General features: G+C 38.1%; 1 protein-coding gene across 1 annotated transcript in view; it reads left to right on the forward strand.

Moving 5' to 3' along the window:
- Cntnap2 (contactin associated protein 2) overlaps positions 1–18530 on the forward strand; it is a 1671549-nt gene that overhangs the window by 456154 nt on the left and 1196865 nt on the right. The window contains exon 2 of the mRNA XM_069996967.1: positions 4576–4686. Coding sequence (XP_069853068.1) covers positions 4576–4686 — 111 coding nt within the window. The remainder of the gene's footprint in view (positions 1–4575; positions 4687–18530) is intronic.

An 18530-nucleotide genomic window follows, 5' to 3' on the forward strand; every position in this document is an offset into this window, starting at 1 on the left:
ATCAAAGAGGCTTTCCTCCACAAGGCAGCACAGAGCACAAGTGCCTCCACCTCTCTCCACCTCGAGGCTCTGACTCTTCTTTTTTTAATCATATTATTTTCAGCATTGTAAAACTATCTTTAAGTAGTTTACAAAGGACTTGCCTTTTAACAAAGCAATTTATAAGTATCATGCAACTTGATCAATGCTATCCCATTCAACATTATCGCCCATCATTTTCTAACCCGCCCTTTCCTTCACTCTTCTCAAATTTGTAGGATATACATTAAATTTCGGGCTGCATTCTCCCCTGCTTCTTCTTTTCTTTATTTGCCTACCCCATCCCTTTGACCCCAACCCATCCTTTTCTCTTATATATGTTTTTATTGTGAAGATACTGTACAGACGGTTTACAGTTACAGGAATAAGGTAATGAGTATATTTCCTATTGAGCATTGTTACCCCCTCCTTGGTTTTCCCCTACCATCCCTTTCATCCCCACCTTCCCAATTCCTCCCCCCACGAAGTTGTAAAGATCTTTTTCACCATAGTGTCTTGTACATCTCATTATTACAATGGGTCATCCTGTATCCTTGTTATTTTGTTATTCCCTTTCCCAAATTAGAAAATGTTATATACAAGATGCAGGACACCAGAATCAAATACAGTGAAAACAGGGGTTATACCATAGGGAAGAACTTACAAAAGAAAACAATCATAGTACATAGTACACAGTACATTAAAAATACATGAAAAAAACAATAGATAGTCCCTATCTTGGGGTTCATTTCACTTAGCATCATCTTATATGGTCATATGTACATAGCTTTTGACCTTTTTGGCTTGTCCTAAACATATGCTACTTATTGCAAATAAGGGAAACCATGGGACCTATGTTTCTTAATATAATTTTTTTCCAAGTCTTTCCATTTCCTAACAAATGAGGTGGTACCATACTTTCTGATGGAAGCATAGAATTCCATTATGTGTGAATATATATATATATATATATATATATATATATATATATAACACATTTTCTTGATCCATTCATCTACTGAGGGGCATCTGGGTTGGTTCCATATCTTAGCTATGGTGACACATAGTTGTGCTGGTAGCTTTAATGTGGTCTTGTTTGTGATCATTTGGGTAAATGCCCAAAAGTGGGATTGCTGGGTCATAGGGAGCTCTATGTGGAGTCTTTGGCGGGACCTCCGTACCCTCGCACTGACAGTGCAATGGGTTCCCTTTTGGCCGCTTCCCCTCCAGCATCTGTTGCAGTCAGTGTTGCCCTGCACAATCCATCCCCCGCTCTCTCTATGACTTCACCTTTCTGTCATTAGCATGTTCCATACCATTAAGACCTAAGCCACCCAAGGATGGAAAACTATCAAGTCCCTCCAAAGTTGGGACAAGCTACATGTTTGTTCCAATGAGTGACATAATAAAGGGTGGATATTAGCAATTTTCACCATAATGGGAACATTTGAATCCATGCCATCACTTAAAGCCACGAGCAGATGGCTCACTCTTGTGACCTCAGCTATTTCAAGAGGCTGAGATTTGAGAATCACAGTTCAAACCTAGCCAGGGTAGGAAAGTTTGTGAGATTATCTCCAATTAGTTACCAACCTGAAATGGCACAGTGGCTCCAAGTGATAGAGTACTGGTCTTGATTACAAAAGCTCAGAGACAGTGCTCAGGCCCTGAGCTTAAGCCCCAGGACCCGGACAGAACAAAAAAGCCCAAGTCTAAAAACAGTAAATTACCAAAGATGTGTATCTTAGAGTACCATAAGTTAAACAGTAAATTTTAATAATGAACATAAATATCCTTTACCTTGTAGAATGGCTTTCTAAACAATTACTTTAAAAAAAAGTTCCCTTTTCCAGGCTTTTACGCTGAGTTTTCTGGGTATATATAATCAAATAAACCTTCCATAGTTCCCAGAGGCACTTGTAATCTAATTTAGAAATATAACAAATCTAACAACATGTCATTATATGAATGAATTTCTTCACTTTAACTTCAGATTTGTGTACACTTGAATGGTGAGATCATATGTACTAATTTATTTTCCCAGTGTCTCTGGGGAATGGACTCCACTTATGTGAGTTTTTACAAACACTAGTTTAAGTTTTCTATTGCTACTTTTATGCTGTTTAGAAATTCCAGAGATTTCCTGAAATTTCTGAAATGTATAGCTCAACTCCGTATCTTATTCAACAGAGTTCTGAGCATATGTGAACATTTGTTGGAGATGAAAGACCACATTCTGAAAATGTAATGTTGTGCCGGGTTGATATTTGACATTGGTTTTCTGGACTGTTTGATTGTTTGTTGAGTTTATTTAGCTTTCAGTCTCCTCTCTTCTTCCTCCTTCTCCTTCTCCTTTTCCCCTTCCTTCTCTTCCTCTTCATCATGTTTGTCTTCTTTCCTTCCTTTTTAACTTCATTCTACAATGTATTTAGAGTATGAGCCCTCTTCAGATGAAGGGAAAGTTAGAGTTTAGCAAATAGACTTTATTCCCAGGGAGTTTTTGGCCTGGTGGGGGATTCAGTCAGATAAGAGTACTTGAGTCAAACCATGGTGATTGTAATGGCTGTGGAGAAACATGAATCTCAAGGTGATAATCTCAGCCAGCTGGTAGCAAGGCCTATCTTCAGTTAGTTGTTGAGCAGAGACTTCAGAGAGGAGAAGACAGAGCCATAGCATTCTGAATAGAAACTGTGAAAGCCACGGGTGGGAGCACACTTGCCCCTGGAGGAAGAGTAACAGAGCTGTTCTGTCTGAATAGTGAAGGACCAGGAGGCAAAGCATAGCCATAGGCAATGGCAGGCTTCAAACCTGATTCCAAGTGATGGAGAACAGACCTAGTGTATATTTTGACATTTTCTAGAATATTCATTTAACTGGAGTTAAGTCACCAATGATACTGGAGAAATAAATCATTATTAATTTTCTTACCAATCAAGTGCATGGAAATCTGCAGTTAAAATGGACAGATCCATTCTCATTGAGTGTTGTTAGATATCTTACTTATTTATTTTTGGGGGAGGTCCAGTTGTGGGCCTGAACTCTGGGCCTGGGCGCTGTCCCTCAGCTCTTCAGCTCAAGGCTAGCGCTCTACCACTGGAGCCACAGCGCCACTTCCGGCTTTTTTTTCTTTTTGCTTATGTGATACTGAGGAATCGAACCCAGGGCCTCATGCATGCAAGGCAAGCACTCTACCACTGAGCCACCTTCCCAGCCCCTAAATATCTTAATTATCTTTGTTATTCAGCAACACCTCTAGGAAGATGGCACATGAGCATGATTATATTCTGTACTGAATTAAATGTCAAAGTATAAAGACAGTCACAATCTGTTTCAAAAGTATCTGTTTACAAAACTGTCATATAAAGTGAAAGATTTTGTATTCATTGAGAAGTTTTACCATTCGGATCAGCAGTTGTCCCCTTCCCTTGTCATTTAGATTGTTGTCTTTCTTAGCTGCTATATGAAGAAAGATACCTGGGGGGGTGGGGAGGTTGGGAAGGGGGAGAGAGGAAGAAAGTGGGTTGGTGAACTCTTTGACCACAGCCATTGCTGGCAGCTAGCTGCATGGACCAGGTTGACAGCTACAATGACGAGGTGCATTGTGAGATTGTAAGATCTTCCAGGATGCAAAGCAGAACAAACCCTCAATGGAACCTACCTGAGGGGAAAGAAAACAGATGACAGCTCCAGACGCCTACTCTTTGACCTTTGGGGAAAATGTACACATTTGAACAAATAACGATCTGTCAGAGGAACTAGAGCACAAGCAGCTAATGAGTCAGGAGAATGGGGTTATTAACAGCACTGGGAAGCTGGGCACCAAATGTTATACTAATAGAACTGAGGTATCATCCAGGGCAGGGAATCATTTGAGTATATTGGAAACCGCTTCATTTTTTTTTTTTTTTTGGATAGTAATACTTTTCAAGTTGCTGATAATTCCATGTTCTCCCTTATGAACATCTGTCTCTTTTGTTCATTAGAGTAAAACACCATATGAGATTGATCCCCTTGCATTTTTTAAGTACACTAGATGGTATCACCATCTTGGTATGATGGTGTACTGGTGTATATCTTTATGGCAGGCAGCTGAAATCTTACTCACATAGATTAGCAATGGTCTGTCTTACCTCTGTTGTGCCCTTGATAGACTCCTTCTTCATTTTGTTCTACTCTGAGCTCATTGTGTCTCATCCCTGAAATGCATAAATAGCTCAAGTTTTCCAACATACCAAATACGAAAATGTGGTATCACAAAAAGCCTCCGTTTTATTTGTGTTTCTTAGATACCAGGTGCAAGGTGAATCCCTTAGAGACAACTCATTTTGCTGCACTTACACCTCTAACAATCAGAAGTTCTTGTTGAAAGTGTTCCTTTTATTTAGTATATCGGGTACAATCGAGTTACTGAAATTCTGGCTGCTAATTGCTTCTGAGACTTTAAACTTTCTACTATCTCTTGTATTTTTTTTAACCAGCTCGTGCTCTTTCAAGAGCAATCATTATTGCGATCATTAATTTACAAGTGTCATTAAGACTCTTGTCTTGTCTTTTCAGAAAAATGTGACGACCCGCTGGTCTCTGGCCTCCCCCACTCCGCGTTCAGCAGCTCCTCCTCCATGTCAGCCAGCTACGCTCCCGGCTACGCCAAGATCAACAAGCGAGGCGGTGAGGCCCTTTTCCAGTTCTTTGCCAATAAGCATGTTAATAGAAACCTGTGATGTTTATGTCCACACTTAAAAGTATAGACTATCAGACTGGGAAGGTGGCTCAGTGGTAGAGTGCTTGCCTTGAGCTTTAGAGCTGAGGGACAGCGCCCAGGCCCAGAGTTCAGGCCCCACGACCAAGAACAATGACAAAAATAGTATAGACCATCACACAACACATATTAACAAGCACCCCAAACCATGCTTGCCAATTCTACTAGAAGACACACAAACACCACAGATGTCTTGGAAAACAAACAGTAAGCCAAACTATTGATGTCATCAGGGCAATAAATCCAAAATATTGTGGACATTCTGAGTTCAGGAAAGCTTTCTTCAACAGAAAATCAAACCAGGTGCTGGGGGGGTCTCACGCCTGTAATCTTAGCTCCTTGGAAGGCTGAATCCAGCCTAAGCAGATAACTCTGAAACTTTGATCTCCAATTAACAACAAAAAAGGTGGAGGCATGGATTAAGAGGTAGGGCTTCAGCCTTGAGTGAAGAAGCTAAGAGACAGTAAGAGGCTCTGAGTTCAAGCCCCATCACTGGTGCAGGTGCACACACGTGTGCAAGCACACACGCACACACACACACAAAGCAAACAACAAAAAGAACATCAATAGAACAACAGCAATAAAACAAAACAAAAAATCACTTTAAAAGATGCTTAAAATGATGAGTGTACTGTATATGGAGAACAAACTGTCCTAGACTGCTTTCTTCTCTTTTTATTAATAGTGTCTACTGACACGTAGGATGAATAGATTTGATGTTTTTCTACTTTTCCTCCAGAGCTCAGAATTCAGGTGTGTGAAAGTGTATTAAAGTGAGTTTGAGACTTTAACAGCATGCTATTCATTAGTTGCTTGTAATTTTGAAGTTAACAGCAGCTCATAAAGAGTATACATTTAGGGGCAAAAATATAAATCTCAGAGGGATCCATATAAATATATCAAGAATTGAAAATCTATAAAGGAAAGACTATTCTCTTGAGTACATGTGAATCACGAAGAAGACAATTAATGTTGACTAGTAAAAACAAGGAAGGTCATGGACAAGAATGAAGAAGAGGGGAGATATGGGAAGTAAAGTTCACAGTGATATTGAAGCCCTTTTAAATAATTCTGTGCTTTGTACTTCAGAATTGCTAAGAGTAGACTATCAGGATTCTCAGCACAAGCATCATTGAGAGTTGTATGAGGCATGAATATATTAGTCAACTACAGTTATTTTTTTTGTTATGGGGCTTGAACTCAGGGCCTGGGCACTGTTCCTGAGCTCTTTTGCTCAAGGCTAGAGCTCTACCACTTGAGACACAGTGCCACTTCTGTTTTGGGGGGTGGTTAATTGGAGATAAGAATTCTACCAGGACTTTTCTGCCTGGGATAGCTTTGAACTGCAAACCTCAGATCTCAGCCTCCTGAATAGCTAGGATTATAGGTGTGAGTCACTGGTACCCAACTCAGTTAATCATTTTGTAAGTGTAAGCATATATCAAAACATCATGTTCATCATGTTATATACCCATATATATATATATATATATATGGGTATATATATATATATATATATATATATATATATATATATATATACATATGTCTTTTAGCCATCAATTTTACCTTAATAATGTTTGGGAGAAAAATAGAAGATACTAAATAAAAAATCCTCTCAAACAATATCCAGTTCAAGCAATAAAACATAAAAGGAATTAAAAGGGAGGAAGAAGAAAGGACAGAACAAAGGAAGAGAGGAGGGAGGGAAGAATGACAGAGAGACGGAAGGGAGGAAGGGAAGAAGGAAGGGAGAGAGGGAGGGAGGGAGGGAAGAAGAAAGGAAGCAAGGAGGGAAAAGACCATTAGCAAATAAAATAGAAAATCCAAGAGGAAGAAGAGAACAAAAGGAAAAGGAGAAGAAAGAAAAAAAAATCACCGAAACTTTTTTTCATAACTTTTTAGAAAAACAAAAAGGGAAAGAAAACAAAAAATAGAAAAGAAGAGTAATGGGGCTGGGAATGAGGCTCAGTGGTAGAGTGCTTGCCTAGCATACATGAAGCCCTGGGTTCAATTCCTTAGTACTACATAAACAGAAAAGGGCAGATGTGGCACTGTGGCTCAAGTGGTAGAGTGCTGGTCTTGAGCAAAAGAAGCTCAGGGACAGTGCCCAGGCCCTGAGTTCAAGCCCCAAGACTGGAGGGGGGGAAAGAAAAGAAAAAAAGAATAATAAATATAGAATGAGAGCTGCAAAAAAAAAATCTTCAGAGTATATGAAGAAGATTTAATCAGCTTTAAAAACTACTTTGTGAAAGATACATATGCAAGGTAGAAGAATATAAATAACAGAAAGACATTTTGATTTACAACCAGCATTAATTAAGACATCTTTTTATAGCTTGATTTTCATCAGGTTCTGGCATGAGTGATTTGGTAAATCACAATTAGTTATCAAAATTTCTGCTTTGAGATGTCAGTGTAATGGAACTTTTATTCCTTTTCTAAAGAAGTCATTGAATAGATAGGAAAATATGAAACAAGGAATGAACCATTCCAACATAATAACACTGGAGATCTGCCTAGTACTATGAAATCTTGAACATGCACTAAAACAATGAGAAATACTACATGGTACTTGACAATAATAAGATGTCACAGCCTCGGAAACAAGTATCACAGTACTGATGGATCCACAACTGCTCCAATGAGAGGAAGCAGAGCCATAAAAATGTTTCTTTAGGGAGTTTTGAGAGGAAATATGACTCGAGACCATGACTCGGCTGGTATATTGGGAAATGTCAAGCTACATCAAGTATACCGCACATCAGGAATACAATCCATAGAGTCTAGCCAACAGCAAGAGGAATGAAAATGAATAAGGAAGAAGCCATGGCTAGCCAGGCCTGATTCACATGCCCACAATCCAGCTTACTCAGGAAGCAAGAGTATCAGTCCTGAGTTCTGGGCCAATTCAGGATAAGTTAGTGCGACCCTATGACAAAAAATAAGTGCAAGAGAACCAAAGGCCTATCTATTGAAATGGGAGAGCAATGGCCTATTACATGCTGGGCTCTGGGTTTCATCATTAGTAATATAAAAAATTAATTTTAAGGGAAAAATCATGGCCCAGTAACTGATATTGACCAATAAATCTATGGCTTATATCCCTTATAACACTGTGGCCAAACAATGAAAGTGACAATTAGGAGAACTAAACAGATGGTGTCCCACCCCCATTTTCTTATTCTCTGATATACCATTATTATATAACTATGAATCCATAGTGGATGTGTTATCTGTTGAAGGACCATTTGCCTTTTAAGAACAGATACTTAGTTCTCTGTTGAGTTTTTGCCAAGTTGATCTATCTAGTTGGGATAGTGGTGTGTTAAAGTCCCCAACAATTAATGTCTTTGGATCTATGTGAGCTTTGAAGGAAAGTAGTGTTTCTTGGATAAATTTGGATACTCTGTTGTTTGGTGAATAGATATTTAGAATTGTAATATCCTCCTGAAGGAGAGATCCCTTAATTAGTATGAAGTGACCTTCTTTATCTCTTCTAATGAATTTTAATTTGAAGTCTATTTTATCTGTTATTAGGATTGCAACTCCTGCCTGTTTATGAGGGCCATTTGCTTGGTAGATTTTGTTCCAACCTTTCACTTTCAAAATGTGTTTGTTTTTATGGGCAAGGTGTAACATATTTATAAGATGATTTCTTTGTTGCTTTGTATGTCACTCCCCCACCAGTATAACCCCTGTTTTCACTGTACTTGATGTTGGTACACTTTGTGGAAGGAAAGGGAAAAAACAAATTGTTTAAATAGGGATACAGGTGGGCCCATTGCAACAATGAGATGTAAAGACGTTATGTTGAAAAATGAACTTTACAACTTTGGTGGGGGGCAGGGAGATGGGAAGGGCAACAATGCTTGTTAAGAAATGTACTCACGGGCTGGGAGGGTGGCTCAGTGGCAGAGCGCTTGCCTTGCATGCCTGAGGCCCTGGGTTCAATTCCTCAGCACCACATAAGCAAAAAGAAAAAAAAAACCTGGAAGTGGAGCTGTGGCTAAAATGGTAGAGCTCTGGCCTTAAGCCATGGGACAGCAACCAGGCCCAGAGTTCAGACCCCCCCGAGGAGTTACCATGTAATGGTAACTCCTCTGTACAGTATTTTCGCAATAAAAAAAGAACAGATGCTTGAGAACAGAAAAATCTGAAAGCTGAGTTTCTTAGCACTTCAGGGTATTTGACATTCTGTTTTGACTTGCCCTACTTCTTTATCTTCAATTTGCCCTTTTGTTAAACCCACTGAATAGGCCAACTCAGAGGCAAAGTGGAGAAATGGGAAGAAAATGGTTTTGATTCATTCAAACCTATGTGCCAACACTGCACCAGACATGGATAAATAGGATCTCAGTATGTGTAAAATATATCTTTATATATGTGCAAAGTATATTATCATAATAAGGTATTTTGAGTAATTTTAATGATCTTTCTTACTGAGTTTATAACTTAGATTAACCTAAATTTTTCCAGGCCTTTTCATTTCAAAACTTTCAATTTAAAGAAAGGAGATTATGCCAGGTGCCAGTGGCTCACTCCTGTAATCCTAGCTACTCAGGAGGCTGAGATCTGAGGATCATAGTTCAAAGCCAACCTGGGCAGGAAAGACCTGTGAGACTCTTCTCTTCAATTAACCACCAGAAAAGCAGAAGTGGTACTGTGGCTCAAGTGGTAGAGCACTAGCCTTGAGCTAAAGACAGCGCCCAGGCCCAGAGTTCAATCCCTATGACTGACAAAAAAAACAAAAAAAAAAAAACAAAAAAAACAAAGGAAAGGAGATTATGTTGTTGGTTTTGAAATATTATTTTGTTCTTAGTATCTTAAAATCTTTAGAATTGGATATTCTAAAAAAATATTATAGAGCCAAACATTTATATCTTAGTTGTATGATCCTCAGTAAAAACAAACAACAGAAACAAATTATTCTACACGTAAGGAAGATTTAAAAAAAATCTTTTTTTCTCCAGAACTCTTTAAATTTCTGATCCTGAAAAATCGAAAACCTTTGGGAGGCTAACGAGGCTAACTTTTTCTTTTCCCCCCATGCATGGAGGAGCAACTGGTATGTGGCTCAAAAGAAAGGCTAGCTTAGGCAAAATCACCAGGAAAAAGTGTAGAAAGCAGAGAGACAGAGCCTAGCAGAAAATGAAACATTCTCCCTAGTGTTTCTAAACAGAAGAAGCCAGGAATTAATTGCAGCCAGATGGCTCTCAGAGCAGAGACGGGGCTTCTTACATGAGGGCAAGAGGTCCTTGCTTTTCCTGTACTGTTTTTGTATGTTTGTGTCTTCCTTATTTGTTTACTGATTTATTTGTTTGTTTGTTTGAATCGCTATGGTAGTTACTTCTCTGTCGCCATTCACACAAAATACCCACACACAGAAAGGCATGGTGGAAGAATTTCCTGAATCCGCTGTTCTCAAAAGGCATAGAGAGAGAAAATTAGTGAACAAATGTTTAGCACCAGGACACTTTTGAGACCCAAGCCACTAAGTTTGGAAAACAGAGAACTACTCCAGTGATTTTCTTGTGGCCAGCTACTTGGCTGACTTAGGAGAGCTTACTGTTATTCTCTTCCCTTTGGTGAGTGACTAAATACACACCTGACCAATGCAAACATTGTCCTAAGGAAAAACTGTTGGAGAAAATGTCCCTCAAACAAATGGACCCTGAAAGCAAATCAGAAACTTATTGAGACTCCTTGTGACTCAGTCACAGACATCAACAACTGCTGATTAGGGCAAACATTGTGGAAGTTAGTATGGAGATTCCTCAAAAAATAAATGAAAATGGAACTAGCCTATAATCCAACAATACCAGTCCCTGGGCGTTTATCAGAAAAATGGCAAGTCATGATACAAGAATAAAACCAGCAAATCCATGTTCATTGCAGCTCTACAGAGAGGGATGAACAAAAGAAAAGAGGAATGGTGGGAAAATGCAGTCTTAATGCCCAAGTTTGTATACATGAAAACTGAACTAGAAGCCTTGAAGAGGCAGGTAGGGAGAGGAAAGCTGGAGGCAGAATGATAAAAGGGGTGAATCTAGTCAAGACACGCTGTACACACAAGTGCGTATGTTAAATTGAAACCACCTTGTACAACTACTTGAAAAAAAACATCATAAAAGGAAAATCGGAAAACAAATTTAAATAAATGCTTGCTTCTAAAGACCTTGCAGTCTTTGTATTCAGCTTTCCAATTGGATAATCTGCTGCCTAACGCTTACAAATGTTAATTTATTCCTCGTAATTTCAAGTTTCAAGTGTAAGCCAACATTTTGACATTTGGCATCTTTATAAAATTATATGTATGACATATTTTCTCATCACTGATATTTGTTTAAAGTGGCAGAATTTGGAATCATTTGTTGGACGATGACTAATTTTTGGATATGCTATTTTAATTAGCAAATAGTGTTTCTATGCCTTGCTTTTGTTCATCCAATAGAAATTGTGTCTAGGTTTTGTAGCATCTCCCTGAATCGCCATGTACTAAGATGTAAGACACCCATAGCAACTATGAACACACACAAATGCACATTGGTCAGTCAAATCAGCCTAGACTATGTTTTGTAGTCCTCTTTTTTAGAAATACAAATCCCAGGTATCCTGGAGAGTCTTTAAGTCTCAGTGAATACATTAGTCACATTGGGCTACATATGTTACACATTGAGGGTTTAAAATAGATTTGTTTAATAGCCTTACATATATAGTTGTTTCCAATAGGTTTGCTAGAGTGCCTGAAAATACTGTTTGTAAAGGCTTTGATGATAAGTATGATGATTTTGGATTTAGCAGAGTAAGCTAGACTTAATTGGCCTAAATGAGCTTTTAGACTTTAGATACTTGAGATGAAGAGTTTTTCAGTAAATTACACTAAGGAGGCTCCTATTATTTTTGCAGCAAATTCTAACTGTCTTAGTATTTGCTACTTAGAATTTGTCATTGTAAACTGGCTTACACGAATCAATCTTACGATCTTTGACAAGCTATGAGGTCTGAAATTTTACATTCGTATAATAATATAAACAACTGACTGTCTAAAAGAGGGGAAAATATGTGAATGCTCAATTATGGTAATGGGCTTTAAAATTTTCCTTTTAACATGATATTGAAACACATTGTTTTTGGTTCTTTCTGTATAAAAATGTTTGATGAATGTGGTTGCATAGGTTTACAAAAACTAGAAAGGATAAATATTTAATCAGATATCTACTCTAAGAGGATCTGAGGATAAATATATTTTATGTCTATGAATATGGGTCTTGATTATTATTTTGCCTTAGGAGACATCTTTGCCTAATTATCATTTGTGTTCAGTAGCCAAATTCCCTGACTTGTGTACCAGGAAATTAACTGTTTGATCAGGTCACGCCTAAAAACTCTCCTATTATAACCACACTTGACTATAGTTCCTCAATCTTCATCTTAATAAATTCTTAGTACTCTGGGCTATTTCTCCTAAAATACCAAGGATATTTAGGTAAAAATATGCATCCAGTAAAGTTTTAACAGATAACCATTTCTATCTCATCTATTCCAAAATATATTGCAGTTGTAGGTTCTTGAGATTAAACATTTATCCCTTTAGTATCTGCTAATTTTCTTATTTTCTTTTCATCTTATTTTCTTTTTTCATATTTAAGAAGCTAGAAAATTCATGTAAATTGTATCACACAATCCTAAGCCACTGTAACAAAATAGTAGGTGCACACTCAAATTCCAACCAATATTTTCTGAATGACTGAAGAAAGGTATTGAATATTACTCTTTGGTGGTGTTATTGGGGCTTGAACTCAAGGTCTGGACACTAACCATTAGCTTTTTCACTCATAACTGCCTGCTGTATCACTTGAGGCACAGCTCCACTTCTGTCTTTTGAATAGTTAGCTAGGGAGAAGATGCTTATGGAATTTCCTACCTGGGCTGGCTTCAAACCATGATCTTCAAATCTCAGCCTCCTGAGTAGCTAGGATTACAGATGTGAGCTACCAGTATCAGACTCTTGAATATTATGTATTGCACTCCCAATTGTAAATTTCAAATGCTCATTTTCTTAACTGTGGAGATTACTGCTTAAAGTGAATATTCACCAAAAGCTTCTCCTTCTTTAACAAAAAATCATATAAGTTGTTTCCTTACAGTCATAGCCAACTGGGGTCCAGACAATAATAGAGAATGAGTAACAACAGCAAACACAATTAACACCCTTTCTAAATCTCTTTATTTTCTAGAATAAACACTCAGAACCATGAGAACATATCCCTGTTAACATTTTCCCAATGCCTTAAACAGCAAAGAACATTGGCAGTAGGAGGAGGGATGCTGAGTTGGTAAAGCAGGACCCTCTTCCCTTTATGTATGAGCTTGTAGCCTTGATCATGCTTTTGAATAGCAGAACTTATTCCTTTAGTTCTGTGAATTCCACTGGCAACTGTGTAGCTTACACAAAGAAAGAAAAGGCACAAATGAGCAGGTCTTGTCTTCATAAGGACATGAAGCACCACTTCATAGGCGGCCCTGAAGAGTCTCTCCATTAGACAAGATTAGAACATAAACAACTACATACAAAATAATGTACGTCAAGCCTTACAATTACAATTGCTGAACACCAAATGAATAGCCCTCCAGTCTTCTCTACCAACTCTCCCATAATTAGAATAAGTTTCAAACTTTTGGGTTCCTTTCCAGTGTAGGATTGAGAAGAAACAAAGTGAATTATTTCCAAGACAATCAGGAGGATTTCACCTAATAAAGTCTCCATTAGCAACTTGCTTAAGTCAGGCATATTAGACTCAGTAGACTCTTGTCTTCATAACCTTAAAAAAATAATGACTTTTTCACACATTTACTATTGAAAAAAATTAAAGAAAATTGAGAAGATGCCTGCTCTTTCTGTTGCTCCCTTTCTCTCTCTCTCTCTATACTCTTCAAGAACTAAAAATATTATTACCTTAACAATTCAAACCAGTTCTTCCTTTTTTAGCATCCTTTCCTATGCTCTGAAAATGAACAATCACATTGTTCATTTATCTTTTTGCTTTGAGAGTAGAGATTTATGCTTGCTGGTAATAGCCACGGCAATAAGCCGTGACATTTAAAGGTATTAAAAGTAGTTCTATTGTGTTTGCCTGTTTAACATTAAAATACAAACAAAAAATACCCATAGCCTTGTTCCCAGATTTTCACCCAAAGGTCACTTTCATGTCACTTTTCCTTAGTGCTTTTAATTTTCTTAGTAATGTAAGGAATTCATGTTGCATCCTATTTTTTTTGTTGTGGTTTTTGCTTGCCCTAGGGCTTGAACTCAGGGTCTGGGCGCTGTCTCTGAGCTTCTTTTGTTAAAGGCTAGCACTCTACTGCTTGAGCCACAACACCATTTCTGGCTTTTTCTGAGTAGCCTATTAGTATTAGTCTCGTGGCCTTTCCTGCCTGGGCTGGCTTCAAATCTCAATCCTCAAATCTCAGCCTCCTCAGTAGCTAGGATTAGAGACATAAACCACTGTACCTGGCTCTTGTATCCTATTATTTTGTGCTGTTTTCTTCTCAGTAGCTATTGGATTCTGCATTGTTTCAGTTTGTTTTTTGTTTGTTTGTTAAGGAAATATTTTTAAAATTTTTATTTTATTGAAAGGATTATGATTTTAAACATGTTGTCCAACACTGAGTTGAGGATCTTTTTTTATTACAGCACACCTGTTACCTTGACATTTACAAACAGGAAAACTATTCTGCCTCCAGGGTGAATTATTTTATATCAGAAAGCTGGTGCTTGAACCACTGTGGGAATAATACACAGTTTCTGATTTTCCTCCGGACTTGATCATAGTTTTTGGTTGATTTTTTTCTACTTTAACTCTTTGCTCATTTCAGATACATTTTTGGGGCTGTGGCTAAGGTGATGCAAAGGATAGTTAATTTTTTCCCTCTCCCCTGAATGTTCCTGAGGGTGGAAGCTTGAATCCCATGCGGCAGGGCTCCACGTGGTTCTGTGGATTGAAGAGTCCAACGCCATGCCTGGACTTATGTCGTTTTACATTTTGATAAGGCTACGTGTACTCGTAAGGTCACAAAAGGCTTACAGAAATACAGTAGCATTTCCTGCATTAGAATGAAGGCCTGGGCAGAGGCAATCAGACATCTCCTCTTCACTCTGGGTGGATGGAGAGATGACAGAAATACCACCCAGACAGGCTGGGAAGTCAGAAGGCACCACCATGGCTCTTTTCTACCCGTTCTGTGTCCCCCAACTCCTCCCTCACCTCCAACACACACACACACACACACACACACACACACACACACACACACACACACACACACACACTTTACAGACAAGCTGTACTCAGAAGAAATTGTCACTGGTGCCTGGATTGCTCTTCTAGATAAGTCCTTCTTCACACTGAGTATCTGTATTTTCAAGATTCCTTGTCCTTCAGTTGAGTCAAGAGGCCTTTTCCATAATGTCTTTATCACAGCTGGATGAGGTGCTTCTACTTCTCCATTTTGAGCCACCACATTTGCTTGTTGGTTTGCTTTCTAACTCAGAACATAGTATACAATATAGCATGGCTTACCGACTTGTCTGGCCCCAAACAAGACTACATTTGGCTGCTCCCTGTGCCTCTTGGCGCCAGACACAGCTTACTCCTCTGCTGGTGCTGAGAACTGAGTTATACTCACAGGTTCCGGCTACAGTGTCAGTGTCACATCACCTGGGGCATGACAAGGTTCTAAGGAGGAACTCTAAAAGGAGCAAAATTCAGTGCTACGGATTCAAGAAAGTTGAGATTTCTGCCTAAGGTAGCATCAAAGCCAGATTTAAGTGTCTGAAATGGAGTCTTCTGACTTGAAATCATTTCACTACACTGACGGCCACATGTCCATCCTAGGTGGGAGTTTTTCTTTAAGGAAATATGGGGAAGTGTTTGAGTTGGTTGTAGAACACAGCTAAATTTCTCCCACCAATCTATCTATCTATCTATCTCTCTATCTCTCTATCTATCTATCTATCTATCTATCTATCTATCTATCTATCTATCTATCTATCTATCTATCTATATCTGATAACCTGTTTTATTTCTAGAGTGCATTTGCTGCCTCTATTTTTCATTGAAGAATGCCTTTATGATTTCTTTGCGTTTGTGTGTGTGTATGTGTGTGTCTGTCTGTGTGTCTGTGTGGTACTGGGTTTGAACTCAGAGCATTGTTCTGTATCAGCTTGTTCTATGTGAACTGTTAGTTGGCACTCTACTACCTAACTAAGCCACTCATCCAACCAAGCTTTATGCTGGTTGATTTGAAGATGGACTTTTCTTTTTCTCTGACCTCAAAGTGCAGTCCTCTGTATTTTAGCTTCCTGAATAGCTAAGATCACAGATGTGCTCAATCAGGTATGAGCTTCTTTGCATACTTCTTATTTTGTTTTAAATAATAAGAAAGTAAAACATACTATTTTAAATATTTGTGTGAAATAATATATTTTAAGGCAAATCCTTTCTATTTTTGATACTAAACTTTTTAAAATATTCAGATTTTACTCTCTTTTCTGAATGAGTATGACATGGGCAAATATAAACCTAACTGTAGTTGAAATATTACATATGTGAGAACAACAAGACAGAAGCAAAGCAATAAGACCAGCATTCTGTTTCCCACAGAATGAACTTAAAAATTACTTATGTGCAGCCACCATATGCTAGACTCTGACAGGAAGAAATACATTTGAAATCACTAGCAGTCTTAACATTCAAGACACACATTGGAGAAAAAGCAGTAGTCAATACAAAATGAAAGGGAATGAATAACAGGAATAAAACTCAACCACAAAATAGACTTGTGAAATCTTCTATGTACTCTATAAAATGTGTTAGTTTGGTATAACATGGGAATAGTCCAGCATTAATAATAACAACATGCAACTCTGTGAGTATTATCCATCATTGAATGCTTTCTTCTCCACGTAAAGGACTCAGCACTGTTGTATGTTGCCTTCACCTTTGTTATTGTTTAAGACAATGACCATGTTTTTTGGAAAACTAAAAAAACTCTTAGGGTATTGATTCTACTTCTTTTCTCAGATTTCTTTATATCAAATATTGGATAAAGTAAAGAAAGAATCATTTGAGCAACCCTTTCATGATCGGTCTTGTTTACTGGGAATAATTTTGTTGGTGGTGGTAGTGGTTGTGAGGCTTGAACTCAGGGCCTAGGTGCTGTCCCTGAGCTCTTTTGCTCAAGGCTAGCACTCTACCACATTGAGCCACTGCTCCACTTCTGGTTTTTAAGTGGTTAACTGGGCTAAGAGTCTCATAGGGACTTTTCTGCCCAGACTGGCTTTAAATGGTAATCCTCAGATCTCAGCCTCCTGAACAGCTAGGATTACAGGCATGAATCACCAGTGCCTGGCTTATTAGGTCTAATTTTAAGACATAATTGATGATGGAGAATAATGAAGAAGATCAGAGAATCACAAAATACCATTGGTTTTCAATTCAAGCTATGTGTTTGAATTTTGTTAAAAAATTAATATTTGGAACAACAATGTCTCTCAGAAGAGCAGTGACTAGGCACCAGACAAGAGAAAGAGAGAGAGGCTGAGTAATCTACAACCAATGTCCTGTCCTTCCAATTAGGAGTTTTAGCTTCAGACTTGAGAGGAAACCACCAGTGTCCCAAAGGGATTATTGGATGTATCTAAATGACAAACTTCACTAAAAATTTCCCCTTATCTACCTGACTTGTTTAGGTAGGAATCTAGAGGCAGGCTTTCATTACCTCCTTTTCTATTGCTTTATGTATCTAAGACCAGGCTCTGAGTTAAGGGGGAAAGGACCAGGACTTGAAGCATAAGAAAGGAAAACAAGGAGTAGGGAATTATGCTTTCAAGGACTGAAACAGAGAGAAGAGGGGCATTTTTGTTTGAGTTTCACATGAGCATATCTTGAGTCTCTCGGAGCATTTTTTTAACCTAATGATACAACATGCATTTGGAAATAATCAGTTCTTCTTAGCAATTTATCAATACTATATATACCAAGGATGCACCAAGGAGTGATAAAAGGGCAGGATGCTTTGTTAACAGCCTGAAACATGTTCATCAGTTTCTGGGATGTCAACAATTTAAATTCAAATAGATTTCTCACTGAGACTAAAATATGAAACGCCATGGGTTTTATTTCTGTGTATTGGATTAATCTAGATTTAAGGCTGCTTTGTTCTGAGCTCATGAGCATCCCCCTCTGCCATCTTTTGTGTTTGGATGGATTAGCTAGAGCAGGAAAAAAAGGGAGATCGATTCCTTCAGAAGCTCCAACAGTTATCTTTGCTACTTTCACACTTGACAGGGGGAATAACAGAAGGCAGAAAAAGGAGAATAAAAGTCTTGTCTCTGAATGAGAATTCTACGTCTCCCTGGAAGATTGAACGGCACAGCTATTCATATTTCAGGCACCTCAATTACACATTCATTATTCATAAACACTTGTGTAACTCTAAGTTATGTCGGCTGAGAGAGAACATTAACAATCTTTCTTACTTTTCCTTTATTGCTAAAACATCTTGTATCTAACAGAAGGAACCAAAAAAAAAAAAAAAAAAGGCGGAGGAGGGGGAAGGAAGTGGGTAAAAGAAAAAGAACAAAAAAAGAAAAGGCCTGTAAATCTAAGTTTTATATTTAAGTAAAATAATTCCAACAGAATAAAGCCCAAAGCTTCTCATATACTTTTGGCTATGTCTTGTCAAGGAA

Source organism: Dipodomys merriami, unplaced genomic scaffold (assembly GCF_024711535.1).
Source record: "Dipodomys merriami isolate MVZ:Mamm:240054 unplaced genomic scaffold, mDipMer1.0.p SCAF_5, whole genome shotgun sequence".
Classification (NCBI taxonomy): Eukaryota; Metazoa; Chordata; class Mammalia; order Rodentia; family Heteromyidae; genus Dipodomys; species Dipodomys merriami.